Source organism: Carettochelys insculpta, chromosome 4, assembly GCF_033958435.1.
Source record: "Carettochelys insculpta isolate YL-2023 chromosome 4, ASM3395843v1, whole genome shotgun sequence".
Taxonomy (NCBI): Eukaryota; Metazoa; Chordata; order Testudines; family Carettochelyidae; genus Carettochelys; species Carettochelys insculpta.
In genome coordinates this window covers 103,863,005-103,879,223 of record NC_134140.1, presented here as the reverse complement: position 1 = coordinate 103,879,223, position 16,219 = coordinate 103,863,005, and the positions used below count along the sequence as shown (strand labels likewise).

Here is a 16,219-nt window from a genome sequence, read left to right as displayed (position 1 = left end):
ATTAACTTCCATTTTGACTTCTCTTTACCCTTTTCTTCTTGCTTTCTCATTCTGTTTTGGTATTTTTGCTTCTCTTCCCATTCTCTTTTTTTTCCAGAACCAATTCCTCCTCCTTCTCTGAGCTTTCCTCTTATTTCTTCCCAGTGAGACATGCTAACCTCTCTCTCTGATTCCCTTAGCTCAGTGAGGCAAACCAAGACACTGCTTGAGAACCCCTGCCCTAGAAGAAAGAGTCATAAAGTGTAGGCAGTAACAAGAAGCTAACATCAGAATGGTTGGAACTTGGTCAAGCCACTATTTCTGGCACGAACATAGAGGCCACATCTACTCTAGCAAGTTATTTCAGAAAATCCATCCCTTTTTCGAAAAAAACATGCAGAGCGTCTACACGCAAAATGCACTCTTTGATTCGAAACTGAAAGAACATAGCTATTCTTCCACTCCTGGATCAAGAATAATGCCTCCTTTCGAAAACTTCCTTTGAAAAAAACCACATGTAGAGGATCCACAGGCCTTTTTTCAAAAGAGCAGTGCTGATGGTGCCAGATTTTTAGATCCCTGGCCAGTCCTTTTGAAAGAAGTGTGTGCTGTGTGGATGCTCTCTATCAAAAGAGCAGATCCATCTTTCAATCCACTTTTTCGTGTGGGGACATGCTCTTTCAAAAGAAGTACTTCTGAAGAGCTCTACTGGAAGAACGTCTTTTGAAAGATCATTGTAGTGCAGACATGGCCAGAGAGAAAGAGGCTTTCTGCAGGAATGGGCTGTGATTCTTACTGGTTTTCTGATCCCATACAGAGGACTGGATGGAGAAGCAGGGTGCACCTGCTTTAAGACACGTGCCCTGAGAGTTCTTAATGAAGGACTGGGGCCTGACTTTATATACTGCATTCCCAGTGGTCCATTGGTGACAATGGGATAGAATAATCCAACAAGTATGTTTGACTTCATGGAACTAGTCGCATGGCTAAAGTTAAAGAAAGTGTGTTTGTAGGATCAGAGCTATCTTCAACCAAACTATTCAGTGTCTCTTCCATGCAATTTACACATCTGTAATACATGCATGACACAAATTTGAGTAAAACTCCTCAAAACTGTTTCAGAACCTAATTACCATTGAGATCAATGAGAGTCAGACACCCAAAGGGCTGTCAGGATCTGGGCCTTCCTTCCTTACACTGTTTTCTAAATACTCCCTGATTTCTACAAAACAAAAAAGCAGTCCTGTAGCACTCTAAGGACTAACAAAATAATTTATTAAGTGATAAGCTTTCGCAAGGCAGATCCACTTCTTCAGATCTGGAAACAGAAGAAATCTCATCACCTAATAAATTATTTTGTTAGTCTTTAAAGTTCTACATGACTGCATTTTTGTTTTGTGAAGATACAGACTAATACAGCTACCCCCTGTGACTACCCTCTGATCTCTGAATGAGAGCTGCTCTTTAATTGTACAATATAATTACTATTATTATCATTGTTGTTATTATTATTCTGGTTGTGATTATTAAATCATTTTGACATACCCCTTACAACTGCTATAAATGCTGAGCTGATGTTTATTCAGCTATTTAAACCTTTTCAAAGATACTGTTTGTTAACAGCGCAGGGGCTTGCACATTACATAGTCTTCGGGAATGATTTTTTTTCCATTATTTTCAGAGTAATGAAAGAATACAATTCCATTATGTAAAGTCAATTTAACTTAATAAGGCCAAAAGAGGGGAGTGCTTAACTAGCCATGATGCAGGTGATACAAAATCCCATCTTTATGTTGCACAATTCAAAGAGACAAATGGACATTACTTAAGTTAATGCACAATTGCAAGAGATTTTATGCATTGTTCCTTCATGTCTAAGTAATCCTGAAAAAAGGGTGCTCCGAACCCAGATATTTAACCAACTTTAAGACCCGTGAGGTCGCTACTAAGCAGCATAGGGTTACAAAATGGAACTTGAAAGGAAAAAGGCAACCCCAACCTTTTCAGAAGCCATCAATTTCTACAAACCAATTCAAACCCATCCCATGGATTTACATGATGGCTTCTGTGCATTCATAACACAAGCAGTTAACAGTTTCTAAAATTTTAGATATATGTTAATCCATAGGAATAAACAGGGAAAAGATTTACGATTTCATACCTCAGATAAAATGTTGTGGATAGAAGGATTTAAATATTAACTTTGGGGTTTTTTAAACCCACCTCTGAACATTCTGATTTCACTAAACCATCTCTGCATTTGAAATTATCACCTCACAGAACACCTTCTTAAAAAGGACCTGTAGAAGTCAGAGATACCAACAGCCTGGCTTTACGCTGGAAAGGTCACATTTTTGAATTCTAATCACCACTACCATTGCCCATTTCTAACTTCTCTCAGATTAAGGCCTCAGTCGCATCATGGGTCTCAAATCTGCAGGGATGAGCAGTCCAATCAACCTCCAGGGAACTACTCGGTGTGTTAAAGTGAAAGCACGTTCCCTCTCCACCCAGAAATAGGGGCTTGGCCCGTTAGCTGCTTGCCAGCTCCTCCCTTGTACGCCCACTCTTCTAGGGCCCGGACTTTCATAGGGAATACCCCTCAAAAGAAATAAAACACTGGCGGAGTCCCATAGTTTACTAACACAAGGACCTGGCCCACTTTGCAGGTAATAAAACAAGAGGGTTGTGTGATCGACCTGAAACCGACAAGAAATGTACACCTGGGTGGGGAGGCAGGAGCCCTCCGCCCTGGTACTTCTTATGCATGGGGGGAAAGCTCTTTCCTCAGCAACTTACCGGTCCCTGATCCTGGGCACCCCCACCCATGGGGCTCAGCGCTCCTCCTCCAACGGGGCACCGCGCCGCGCCCTGCCCTGCAACTGCTCTTTCCCTCCCGGGAGGCTGCTAAGGGCAGGGGCTCGAAATCACCTCACTCCCTGAGCTCCGCCTGCAGGGGCAGCTGACCCGCGTCTGCGCTGGCGCACGGAAGGGGAGGGGGGCTCGCCGCAGGTGCCCTCAGCCAGCCCTGCAGCGGCCCCTGGGGAAGGGAGCAGCTCCGCGCCGTGCAAGCCGATCTCAGTATGATTCGGGCATTGCACTGCAGTGTGGGGCAAGGCTGCAAGACGCCTGCCTGGTCCCGGAGCGCGGCGCTGTACACAAGGACACGCTTCTGTCCTTCTTGCTGTATCACTAGTTTGACTTCACGTGTTAAGCAGCTTTTAAGAATACGCTTCTCTGCTGACGCTGAGCTCCCCCCAAAGCAGTGCTCTGCTCCTACAGTACGGAGCTCGCCAAAGGTGAATTTCACAACGTTAAACCATTAGGCACCCTCTAATCTGGCTCCTCCCTCACACTAAAACCTGCCCAGAACCCTCTCCCCAACCGCGGTCTTCTCCCAGCCTTTTTCCACTCAGATGCACAAATCCCCACTGGCTCGCCACCTCCAGTTCCCTACCACACGCCTGAAACCATGGAAGTGTGACAAAGATGATCATCCCAAAGAGGAGAAGTGCAAATGCCAGTGCAATTTCACTCAGTGTCCTCCCGTGTAAGAATAGTGTCAATGTTCCACCCATGGCAAAATAAGTAAATTAGTCTGCCGTTCTGTGGGACTTTCAATAATTTAGGAAATGAGAATTTGATGTAAAAATATATGGCTCAGATATCAGAGCTCTACTGTATAAGTACAATGAAATAGGCTTTATCCCTTTCCTTTTCATTAATTATTACATTATTTTTATTATTTGTAGGAAGTTGTAAACATTTTAGAGAAAATTTGAAGTCCTTCTTGACACCCACATTTTCAAATTGTCATAAATCAAGAAGCCATCCAGTTCACTTCAGATTGGTAGAACAATTCTACCTCTTCCCCTCATCTGAGTTTAGTAATTCTGCAGCTAATATGATAATAGGCTTATTATTAGAATTCAGTTCTAACTGTAACTATATACTAGATGCTGTAAATCTAAAATGAACATTCAGAAATATAAGCTTCCTTATGTTTGGATTTTTTTTTGTTATTATTGTGTTAGTTTAGCTTTATTTGTTTGTAATGAGGATTTTCCCTGAACTGATTATCCCTTAAAAGCTCACAAAAACCCAAAGCACCTTCGTAAACAGTCCCTAGCCCAGGGAAAGCTTCAGATCAAGTCGTAACGTGTTGCTTGTTAACTGCCTCCTGCACACCTGTGTTGCTCAGACTCTTTAAAAGGCTTGTAGGCTTGATAGTCTGCAAGCAGTATTTTGCCTTTTATTGATGCAGGTAAGTGTTAGTGCAAGGGTGGATGAGTTAATAGAATTTTTTTTTAAAGTTTTCTTAAAGTTTAATAACTTTTTCATAGAGCATGACCCCATGGTGAAAAAGAAGCTCATTCAGGAAAAGTGAAAGTTTGCTGATTAATAGCAAAGGAACAGAGGTAAGTAGGTAGGGGAATTGTAATACACAAGAGTTATTGGTTACTCTTTCAGGTTGATGGGTCTTTCTTAATTTTTCTTTCTGTAGATTAGTACTCACTTTATTGTAGTAACAGAGCTCTAATATGTTAAGGTTTTTTTTTTTTTAATAAAACACGATGTTCCCCTTCTAGGGTTTGAGTGTCTTTTGTCAACAATTTAAATGGCTGTTTATATAAATATCTAGGAAACTTATTGGTATCAACTTGAGGTTTGTTTATCTGTATACAATGAGTCTCATCGTAGTGTTAAGGAGGTGGTGGTGGTGGTGGTGGTGGTTAGGTTTTTTGTTTGTTTGTTTGTCTTGGGGTTTCAAGCACTAGTTCTTGAATGCATATGACCATATCTGTCTTTAATCTTGAAATACAAGTATGCAGGTCTTGTAGATCTGAAAGAAGACTAAAGTAAAACTGAGGAATCAAAAGGAACCCTAGAGGATACAAGTAATTCTGGTAATCTGTGTGGTTAGTAGACCTTAGTCATGACAATATTATAACAAAACCACATGGGAACAGCTGGCTTCTACATAACTATTTACTATGTACACACCCACAAGGCTGAGACTTGCTGCAGCTGTAGTTGATTTCTAAAACATAAAATAACGAGCCCTCCCTGGTGAAGGAAGGGAAATAATAAACAAGTAGAGTGGTGGTTTACAAAACTCATGGTGTGTGTTCTGGTTGTGTATTTAATCTAGGAACTTTTAAACTCAAAATGGAGGAGTAGGGCTGGGGAGAAGGGCTAGGAAAGGATGGAAGGCAGGTGGAATGAAGGTGAGTTAAAAAGAATTGGTGAGCTTCTGAGGCTGTCTGTCTGTAAGAGTGACCAGATCAGGAAAGAGTGTCTAGAGTCAAACCACTTTTTTTTTTTTTTTTTTTTTTTTTTTTTAAAAAAAAGCCTTTGTCAGTAGGGGCTGACAAACTCCTGAGTCTCTTCCCACCTGCTTCATGTTTGTGCAGGTGTCTTCCCTTCCCCCTGCTCCCCAGCTTCTGAAAATGCCTTGAGTATGCAACTGCTTAAAATTCCCATTTGCCCAGTACCAGTTCTAGGGACTGACATGTAACAGCAGGATTCTAGTCAGGTCTCAAAGAGCAAAAATAGCTTTCCTATTTCAGGATGAAGTTTATACTTTTTAACCACTAATGCTGAGAATGATGTGCATCTTATGTCAATAAATGTAAAACTGCATCTTGTATGTAAATGTAACTACTGACCTGAAACTGCATAGGTAAGTCCTAAAACCTATATAGGGCTGTCTATTAAGCCAATCTATTTTGTGCTTCCTAACTTCACACATCATGGAGAAATGTGTAAACTAACATCTACCGCTATTTTAATTAAACTATAATCATGAGTGGTTATAATTTTGGCTCAAGTGCTTATTGAAAGCCAGCATCAAGTTGCCTTTTTACCACAGCTGTAATAAGATCTCTGAAGGAAGTAAATAGTCCACCACCTGTTGGGTCTTGCCCCTTTAAAATAACTCTCTTTTCCTGCATATTTGTAAACAGTAATTTGCTCTAATTCATTAATCAGCTTTTTGAGTTAAGATGCTGAGGCTGTAAGGTTTTCCAAAAAAAAAAACTTCTCATGGGCAAAGCTACTCTAAAGCAGCTTCAAACAAAGAAGAGATATCTACCTCTTAAATGGAGCAGGTATCAACTTATGTTGCACACAGGTTTTTCTCCTCCCCCACCCCTTGGAAAAATATCTACTATATATAATAGCATCCACCTTCAATACTTGTTGAGAAATCAAGGATTGTAGACTGGACCATTCTGGAAATAGCTACTTACTGCTTGTCATGCATGACTGCCAAATTCTGGGAGGTCCTTTCAGTATCTCTGATAAATGAGCCACCATCACCAGATTCCATCCAAGTTTTCTTTCCAAAAACTCTGATCCCAAATCATGCCCACAATGGGTGCTAAAGAAACATACAGGAATCAGCACTTGATTTGCAGAGTGCAGGCTCTTGAGACAGGATGTGCCAAGTGAGCATACCAAAAAAAAAAAACCTGCTGGAGAAACAGGAAATTTTCTTCAAGTATTTGTTTCTTGAGGGTTTTTACCCATCAGCTTTTGAAATAAAAGCATTATCATCTGGTTACATGCTGTGGCTATTTCTACTGCTTGGTAACTCATCTATGTTGGTCAGCTATTGATGTCTAAGCTGTTGTGTGTGGCATTAATGTTAGTCTTGAGCATGTGGTGTGTGGTTATTTATATCCCCTCAAGGGGTGGGAAGAATAAGAAATGGGAAATGCTCTTCTGAGTGAGCTTCTGAAGCTTGTGGCATGAGAGAATGTGATGTAAAAGGAGGGGCACAGTTGTGAGGGGTTTTTTTGGGAGGAGAAAGACCAGCTAAGATTTTTTTTTTGGGTGTGTTTGGGGGGTGGGCGGGGAATGGGAAAGCAAAACAGTTGGGATGATTGACAGAACACTGGGTGGCAAAAGTGTCAGGGCAGCTGTCTCGTATGGATCCAGGGGGAACTCCTGTGCAGGGTTGTCATGGAGGATTAAGAAGTCTCCTGCATGCCCCTCTGTAGCTGAGGTGGAGTTTGACCAAAATTTTAGTGGCCTACACAAGGACTTTTCAAGAGGAAGTGACTGAAGTTGTATGTGAGCTGGCTGTAAAATAAAGGGAGGCAGACCTACTAGTAATGTGCATGGCTGTGGTTCCACAGGCTCGAGGGTCTGGACAAACTTAAGAGGAAGACATCCCATAAGTGACAGTGCCATAGGTTTGTCCTCTAAATAGCTAGTACTGGCTGGATGGAATGCTGCACTAGAAAGACTCCTGGCTCAATCAAGCATGGCCGTGCTTACTTCCTCATTGGAAGCCTTCATGAGGAAAGAGGGATCAGTACAAAGGGATTTTTTTCTAAAGATGTGTGGTAGGTGAGACTGACAGATACTTGCTTTCTTCTCAGACAGCACTTAAGAGTTATGGCTGGCTGGAAATCCTATATTGACCACCTGATGGCTGATGGGACATGCCAGGATGCTGCTATTGTTGGTTACAAGGAAGTCCCTTCTGTGTGGGCAGCTGTACCTGGCAGGATCTTTGCAGGCATCTCTCCTGCGGAGATGAGTGTGTTACTGGGGAAGGATCGCTCACCACTCTTTGTCAATGGACTGACTCTGGGAGGCCAGAAGTGCTCCGTGATCAGAGATGGTCTAATGATGGATGGAGAATTCACCATGGACCTGAGAACAAAGAGTATTAAAGGAGAACCCACATTCAACATTGCCATCTCCCGAACAGCCAAAACTCTAGTTGTGCTCATGGGCAAAGAGGGAATCCATGGAGGAAATGTTAACAAGAAATGTTTTGACATGGCTTGCTATTTACGAAGTGCAGGGTATTGATGCTCCAGCTGTCCATTATGTGATGCTACTAATGAATGATCATGTTAAAGACTAACTCCTATCTTGCACAAAGGAAGAAGAAGAATTGGTTAGCTTACTGCTGCAAACACTAGCTTTGAGTTGGCTTTTCAAAAGTGTGTAATGTGAAAATGGGCTTAAAAAATAAAAAAAAATCCACTACAGTGGCTGTTTCAAGGGGGCAGACAGTCCCCTCAAATGAGGGGTCACAAACCTAACAGTTGGAGCTGGCTAGCTTATTGCATTGTTTTGGGTCTGACAATGGAGCAGAATCAACAAACTGTTGGTCCAGTTGTAGGGTAGTCCTCTTAAAAGCCTGGTTCTTTGCCAGCTCATCAGGCTGCTGCAGAGTCTGAGCTTCTAATAATCCAAGAATTAGATAGCCCATGGGACAGGGATGCCAGGGTCCGTTCCTCTGAAGCTGTACCATGCCTGCTGCCTTACCTTTCTAAGGTCTATGGCTGCAAAGCAGGGCTGCAATTTCAGAGCTTCCAAAACACTCTTGGCAGCCACCTGGAGACACTGAATCCAGCCCACGTTACTGGGGACTTCAGGCTGCCTGGTGGTCAGGAGCCTGGAGGACCTGGGATGAGCTACAACTATCTGACTTGAGGGAGCATCCCTACCGTCTTTCTGGAAGTTCAGGGATCTCCTGCCCTGGAGTAGCTTGCATGTAGGCTTGTCCAAGAGCTGCAGCCCCTGGAAGGCAGAAAAGTTAAGGGACCTTCTGAGTCTTGTGGCTGCTCAGGCGGAGAAAGACCTGAGGGGTAGCTGTATTTAGTCTGTATCTGCAAAATGAGAAGTCCTGTGGCACCTTATAGATGGCGGGGGGGGGGGGGGGTTAGCATAAGCTTTCATGGGCAAAGACCCCCTTCATAAGATACATGTGACATGCATCTCTTGGCCCATAAGCTTATGCTGCACCCCCCCCCCCAAAAAAAAAAGTCTAAGGTGCCACAGGACTTCTGGTGGTTGGAGGGGGGTGTTACTTGGTAGACCAACTTAGGGAGTAATGGGGACCAAGGCAAACTTATCCTGTTCTCTCTCAAGCAAGAAATCCTCATGACTAGAGGTCCACAGATTTTTTTTTTCCCTCAAATGGGGGCTCTTAGAAATACTCAATGCAGATTGTGTGCCATTAACACTCATTGTTTTGAATGATGGATATGGAGCCTTAGCTATTTGACTAGCACCATTGTTGCCAAGTAGAGAAATTAAGATCTGAAATATTGGGACACAGTCTGAGCAGCTCTGCTCCATTCTAGATTATCATGAAAATTCCTAAAAGAGGAGTCATTCAGGTGAGCTGCATAAGGATCCAGAGCTGTTAGGCCTGTAATTGATATTTAACTTGTCTAGAAGATACAATTGCTGCTGACAAAGGCCATGATTTGGTGGGGGAGGGAGGTGAAGTAGTGAGTAAAGTGCTTGGGTGATAACTACTAAAACAGTAATAAAATGGCTAAACCCGTAATTCACCTGTCTCCCAGTTTTGACAGAGCTTTGCTGGAAAAGCTCTCAAATTCAGGCAGAAAATTTCTGCTCCAAAGAAGACTGAAACCAACCACCTCCCTCAACTAGCCAATAGCCTGATGATAAAGGCTTAGGGGTGTGGGAATTCCTCTTCCTACGTCTGCTCTTATGAATGGGGTTAGTGCCCTAATTGTCAAGCCATGGCTGATCTGTGGTGGCTCCTTGGCTCTCTTCTCATGTGCAAAACAAACTTTATTTGGGGAGAATAGGAAACCCTTTTTTCAGTCAGCCCTAGTAACTGAGGACAAGTCAGTTAAGAGTGGCTTTGTGTTTTTTTTTTAAGGTGGGCTCTAGTGAACACACTGCTAAAGGTATCTTATACGATAAAACTTCTTGGCTCCTACTAATCTGGTGGAGGATGGCAATCACAAAGTGCTGACCAGACAAGGGGAGGAAAGAAGAGGGCAAAAATCCTACTGAATCTTACTTTGTATCTTCTGTTTAACATCTGAAGCAATAGTTCCCAAACTGTGCAGTGGGAGATGTGTGTGCACATGATGCAGTGGGACTTGGGTTCCAGCCTGCCTCCTCCCCTGTGCTTATGCATAACTTTACTGCACCATGACCTTCTCCTCTGTCAGTAAAGCTTGAACCCCTCACTGAAGGGTGAATGTGCCTCCACTTCAAAGTGTTGCTATTAGTGATTTCATAACAGAATATTGTGGCCTGTTGTGATGCAGGAATTACTTCCAAAGGTCTGTGGCCAGTGTCATGGACTAATACTTTTCCATAAAGTGTGTGTGTACATATATACAGGACATTCATTATCAGAGTTTAGAATAATGAAAACTAGGGGGGGCTTTTTGCTGAAAATTTCACACAAGCTGTCAGTTACTTTTCATAAAGCAGTAGAGAGCTGGTTTTGTGCATTAACAACTTAATCTTTCTTTACATGAGTAAAGTATCACTAATTAATATAAAGTGGATCTTTTTCCAAAGGGAAAAAGATGGCTTTTTCTTGGGGTGGCCTTTTATAATTTTAAAGCATGGACCTATCATCTCTCCCCTACCCAGGGGCCTAGACACTGGCATCAGGTCAGCATCTCCAAGCTGATCTAGTCCAGGGCTGTTGAAAACAGTCACTTGCTGGCTTTCTAGTCCTTTAAAAGAGAGATGCCCTTTTAGCAAGCCAGCTGATGTGGCTCCCAGCACCTCATTTTAGTGATGACACCTCTAGACACACCTTGTTTCAGATTTTCATACCTGGATGAAGTGCAGGTGCAATTCATGAGTTATTTTAACACAAAGAAACAAGTGGGGGAGGAGAGTATTGTGGGAGGCTGCCCCATTGCCACGGACCAGGCTCCCTAGAAGATAACACTGCGCAATGGTATGAGAAGGTTTGGAACCTTCTCTACATTTTATAGCACAGTGAAACTGGAAAAACTGGCCTTATTGATGCAGGGACCCAAAGTAGCCTGTCAACCTCTAAAGGGAAATAGTGCCCAATGGAACACTTACTGTACAGTGCCCATCACAGTACCATAGGTCTTGCTTGTGCACTAATGCAGGAGATAAGACTGCTTGTAACTGAACTTAGTTGCAGTGACTTCCATTCAGTGCCTAATCCCCAAATACAACACTTGAGAAGCTTATACTAGGGAATCACAACTTCCAGCCATGGAATGAATAGTGTAATATTGCTAAGGTTAGTCTCACTTTGTGGGGCACACAAGCTAATTGGATTTAAAAAAAAATACTCCTCTACTTGATACTTTGAAAATCTTTCTGAATGGCATTTTGATAATTTACTGAATCAACTATTGTTTTTGCATTTCAAGGTAAATCTCTCCTCAAATGCAGAGAAGAGAAGTAGATGAGCTTTAAGGATAATTGATTTCATTACTAAAAGAGCCTACTATGCACCAAAATCTTATTGTTTTTAATGGTGGGGAGAATTAATTGGCTGGAGCTTGCCCTCTTTATACTACCAGGCCAGCTGCCAAACAACATTCCTGTTGCCAAATCTAGAAGGTGCTGAACACTGATTAAAATGAATACAGAAAAAATACAGCTGAGACAGGTGCCCAAAATGTATAAATGGACAGTTCCTGACATCTGTTACACAGCAGGAAAATTTCCTATGTTTTTAAAGGGTTGATTTGTTCATTATACAAGGAAAATCTAATTGTTTAAACCTAATTCATTATCCAACTACTCACCCTGCTCATGTGCTTTAAGTGGTGTGTGGTTTTTGGTTTGTTTATTTCTTCTGTTCCCTGAAAAAATCAGGCATTATACCCACAGACTACATCCACACTAGAAGCATAAGTCTGCCTAAGTTACTTTTGGAAGAGATGTTCCAACAAAACTTCTATCAACAGATCACATAAAAGCAGCTAGATCTTTTGACTCTCTCAGGCAAAAGGTGCCCCCCCCCACCCGAGCATCTACACAGCTTCTTTGTTGACAGCTTCTAGCAACAAAACACCTTTTGTGTGTAGATGCTCAGAGTTTTGTCTGCAAAACCCTCTAATGTCAATGCACCCACAGCCTATAGTTACACAGACCCAAATGGCTGGCAGCAGTCTCTAAATGGACAGTCTCCAAAATGCAAATAAAATAATTGGACATAAAAGATTGCTACCAAAAGGTGGTGTGCAGGTGGGGGGTGGGTTTGCTAGCAGAACCACATTTATGCAGTTTTTTGTGCTGGCAGTAGTCTGCTAGTGAGTAAATATGCAAATGAGCATTCATTTGCATACTGCTGCCGGTGGTTCAGGTCAGTGTAACCATAGTCAAAGTGTACAAGTTATGTTAATGGTAGCTTAAATATTTAGAGGCAAAAAAATGTAATTGCTATAAATGTTACATAATTTACTTTGCCAGCCAACATTTTCCAATTATTCCACATTCTCCATCATGCAGATTTTATATAGCAGATAAAAAATAAAGTACTAGTTTTTATTCTAAAGGCACTTTGCATAACTACCTTTTCATTTTAATGCTGACTGAACCTTTCTGTTCAAAAAGGTTTTCCATGACCAAAATAGGTCAGAGAAAAGTTGAAACCATTTTAAAACCAATTTAGTATATATTTAATAGGTGCCATCTTAGGTGACATCTAAGGGGCCTAAACAGGATTCTTCCAAGAGAGTGGAATAAGCAGATACAACTTTAACCGAACAGCCAGACTACCTTGGAGACCAAAACAGATGCATTCTCTGCAGATTGCCACTTTGTGCAACTACAGGTTCACGAGTGGCTTACATATACTTATATTAACCAGACTTTAAGTCCTGATTCTGCAAGTCACAATGCATGGGTGGGTCTGTACAACCACACAGATTACTCTCTAATTTAAGAAGCACAGTAGTCTGCCCACATGTTTTTGCCAGCAGCACTGCGGCATGAACCAGAAAAAGTCTGCTATAGTGCAAAATACCCTGGATCACTGTTGTGGGCAAACAGGTACCAGTATAACATCCTTGAGTAATGTTTTGTTACCTCTGAGAACCATCAGAAATTGGTTGTGAAAATTTTTCTTTAAGCAGAAATCCCCTTTTGACTTACGTTTCCACTTAGACATTTTGAAAGATGAGTAATACAGGCTATGCACTAATATTCTTTCCCTGTTGATTCTTTTTCTCTGTTTGCTTGCTTGTTGGAGGTACTGGTCCAAAGCCAAGCAAGGTCAGCTGGAGTCAGTGGAAAGATTCTCATGGACACAGGGTCAGGTCCTTAAATAATCACAACTGCTTGAAAATAGATCAAATGGAAATGTAATCTGTGGCTCTTGTGATTTGGGATCATTCTAATGCTTTGCATGCTTCTTGTCATAGCATGCTTAAAAACTACCACTGGGAAAAAGAGCCAGGTGCTCTCTGAATTAGTATTGTGACCAATGACTGCATGTCATTGCTATGGGTAGTATTGCGGTTGTGTCAATTTATTTTACCTTCACAATGAAGCATATTTGGAAACTGGGGACATATCTTAAGCAGGCTTTCTCTTCTTCTGGCTTGGAAATATTTTGAAGTGTTAGTAAGAAAAAGGAGCACATTTGACTGAAGAAGGAAAATCTCTTAGGCAGTCTGAATTTCCAGAAAGAAAAATCTCTTAATAAAACTTATTTGAAAGAGAGAGCACTGTTTGAAAATTAGATGTTAAACAAGAAAAGTTTCTAAAACTAAAAGATGTTTTAACTCTCTCAGGAGCCAAAAGCAGGACAGGTTTTTCTGATACCAACTGGTGATGCAAAATGGATTATCATGTCATGCTGCTAAATCCTGCCTGCTGGTGTCAAGGGGATTAAATAAAAGTAAAGAGCCTGAGGTGTTAACTTCTGGATTATGGGCTTTTAAAAAAAATGTCACTTTGCTCAATGAAGAGAAGAAAATAAAATGAAGTTTGCTGCTATCACTGGGGAAAAAATAGCACACATGATAGAGAAGCAGAAGTGCCTATATCAGGTAAAGAAGTGCAGACATCCTTTCTGCCTTCCTACCCTGAGAATAAAAATACAAAAACTTTAAGGGAGACCAAAGCAAGTGGTTGACATGGCAGTCACCTGTTCTTTTATTGTTATACAATGTGCAAACTCTAACGAAGTAAAGAAGTAGAGATGACTGTCAAAACCCTTCTCTAGCTTAATATATTGAGTAGTCACATAGCCACAGAATGAGACAGAAAGGAGCAAAGTGAAAGAGAACTTTAAAATAATGAAGAAGAGAATAAATTAGTAGCAGACTTGACAAATACATACAGTTCTGGGCTCCATATTATGGTATGTCAGAGTTACCACTGCATCACGTCCCACAACACTTTTTCTCTCTTCCTGTGCACCATTATGGGGATCATATACTGGCGTGCCCATCTTCTCTCTGTCTTGAAATCAACAGGCACATGCACTTGCTTTGGGATCTTTTTGTAGCACTCTGCTTGTGTCAGCTGCTGCCCGCAGCTGGGATTTAGCCAAATCCCGCTTCTGGGGAATTTCTGACTGAACCCCATTATGGAACCTAGACTTGGGTCAGTTTGCCTTAGGTTTTATCTCAGAGTCTAATCTACTTCCCACATGCATCTCCCAGGTGGAATGAGAGACCCAGATCCCTGGTATTGTAGTCCAAATGGTAAGGTTGTGTAGGTTCTTCTCATAGAATTGTTCTAGTCTAGTAGGTCATTCAGGCTAGAGACTTTCTCCCCGTTTGCAGAGCTATTTTCTCATCTGGGTTGTATTTTCCTACAATTGCATTGGGCAAACAGGACATTCTAGTTATAAGACATTAGGGTTTTGAAAACTCTTGGTTTTTTATTTTAACTTTCCCAAACTGCATATAAGCTGTCCTGAGTGAGTTACTTTGGCTGTGGCCACACTAGCCCCTCCTTTCAGAAGGTTCGTGGTAATGAGGGATTTTAGCAGATGCTAATGAGGCACCACCATAAATATGCAGCACTTCATTTAAATAATGGCAGCCAGGTGTGCTTCAAAAGCACTGCTTTCAAAATGCTCACTGCCTGTGTAGCTGGGGGCCTTTCAAAATGACCCACTGATTTCAAAAGCCCTTCTTCCCATTTGGGTTTAGGAAGAAGGAGCTCTCAAAATTAGGTGGTCATTTTGAAAGGGTGGCACTTTTGAATCGCCTGTGGCTGCCGTTGTGCTAATGAGGTGCAGTATATTGATTGCAATGCCTCTTTAGCATCTGCCAAAGTGCCTCATTACCATGATTCTTCCAAAAAGAGGGGCTAGTGTGGCTACAGCCTTTCTGTTTTTTATAGAGGGGTAGTCTTGTTTAATTCATAAATTAGTTCAATTTCATCAATTAAATCTGAGTTAACCTCTTTTATGGGCAGCTTCAGCATAGGAACTTGGATCATTATCTTTTGGTTATCGTCTCCTGACTCAGTTTTATCTGACTATGTGTCTCTAGCAGTGAGCTCTAGTAAGGGAATGAGACAGTAGAGTCCAGAGGGCAAATCTGATTGAAATTTCAAGCTTTTTCAAAGGCAGTAAAATAATAATCTGTATCTTCTCCCTATCTCTTAAACTGGAGCGGTCATTTAGAAACTGTGCTCCCTTCAGAGTTGGTAGTCCACCGCCTCTCCTCTCTTTACTATAGTCTGGAGAGTTCTGTACCTCCATTTCTTGATTTCCAAATGACAATTTCACGGCTGTTCTTCAGATTTCTAGTGCTTGGCTTGCTCAGCTCAGGGCTGTCCTTTTCAAAGCCAGCCAGCGGCTGATGCTCCAGTTTCAAATTCTGCTCCTTCACCTGATGCCTCCATCCTCTCCCCTACGTTTTTACCCTTCCAGTTCTTCAGCTGGAAAACTGGGTCTTCAGGCTGCTCCAACTACTGCACACACTGTAGTGGTCCTCTTTGGCCACACCTGGCACCATTGAAATATCTGGCTCTCCAGCTCCCCTGAGTGATTGAACTCATTGGGGAGTGGACCTTGTTTCTTTGCCTGGTCATTTTCGAAGAGTAGGTCGACCAGATGTATTTTGAACTTTTTACATTTTATGTCTTTAAAAACCACTAATCTGTTTTTTCAGGTAACTGATATCTCATTTCCCTTACCTATCTTTTATTTTCCCTCTGCTCAAAAGAACTTGAACCACTTTTTCCCTGCTTTTTCTTTTGACTGTGCCTGTTGCTGCTATCACAAAATGCTATTGTGATATTCAGAATCCCACTAAATTAGCATATATGCATAGGGTGTGCTATGCCTCCAACCTTTAAATAATCTTGCTGGGAGTGTATCCTCCTCAGTGATAGGTGTGGATCCTCCACGCCCCTCACAGAGAGGAACTAGCTTGTGGTTTTGTTATGCCAAGCTTCTGCACCTCTATTTCTTGATATGTCTCCATCTGCAAGTCCAAAAGACTTTGGGGACTTACCCTGTTGAACTATGCGACTATAA

The 16,219-nt window shown here is 41.8% G+C and overlaps 1 protein-coding gene and 1 long non-coding RNA gene across 2 annotated transcripts in view; one reads left to right on the top strand and one right to left on the bottom strand.

Annotated features, from left to right (window-relative positions):
* LOC142012130 (uncharacterized) overlaps window positions 1-2,897 on the bottom strand; it is an 88,849-nt gene extending 85,952 nt beyond the window's left edge. Inside the window, exon 1 of the long non-coding RNA XR_012645270.1 lies at window positions 2,779-2,897. This is a non-coding gene — a long non-coding RNA (uncharacterized LOC142012130). The remainder of the gene's footprint in view (window positions 1-2,778) is intronic.
* A 4,486-nt stretch (window positions 2,898-7,383) lies between these two features.
* LOC142012128 (profilin-1-like) lies at window positions 7,384-7,806 on the top strand. Its single transcript, XM_074991958.1, has one exon. It carries the CDS (start codon window positions 7,384-7,386, stop codon window positions 7,804-7,806), a length of 423 nt encoding a protein of 140 aa, XP_074848059.1.
* Window positions 7,807-16,219: the final 8,413 nt, after the last annotated feature.

Coding starts and splice junctions, on each gene's coding strand:
- LOC142012128 (XM_074991958.1), top strand. CDS start 7,384: ATGGCTGGCTGGAAATCCTATATTGACCACCTGATGGCTGATGGGACA.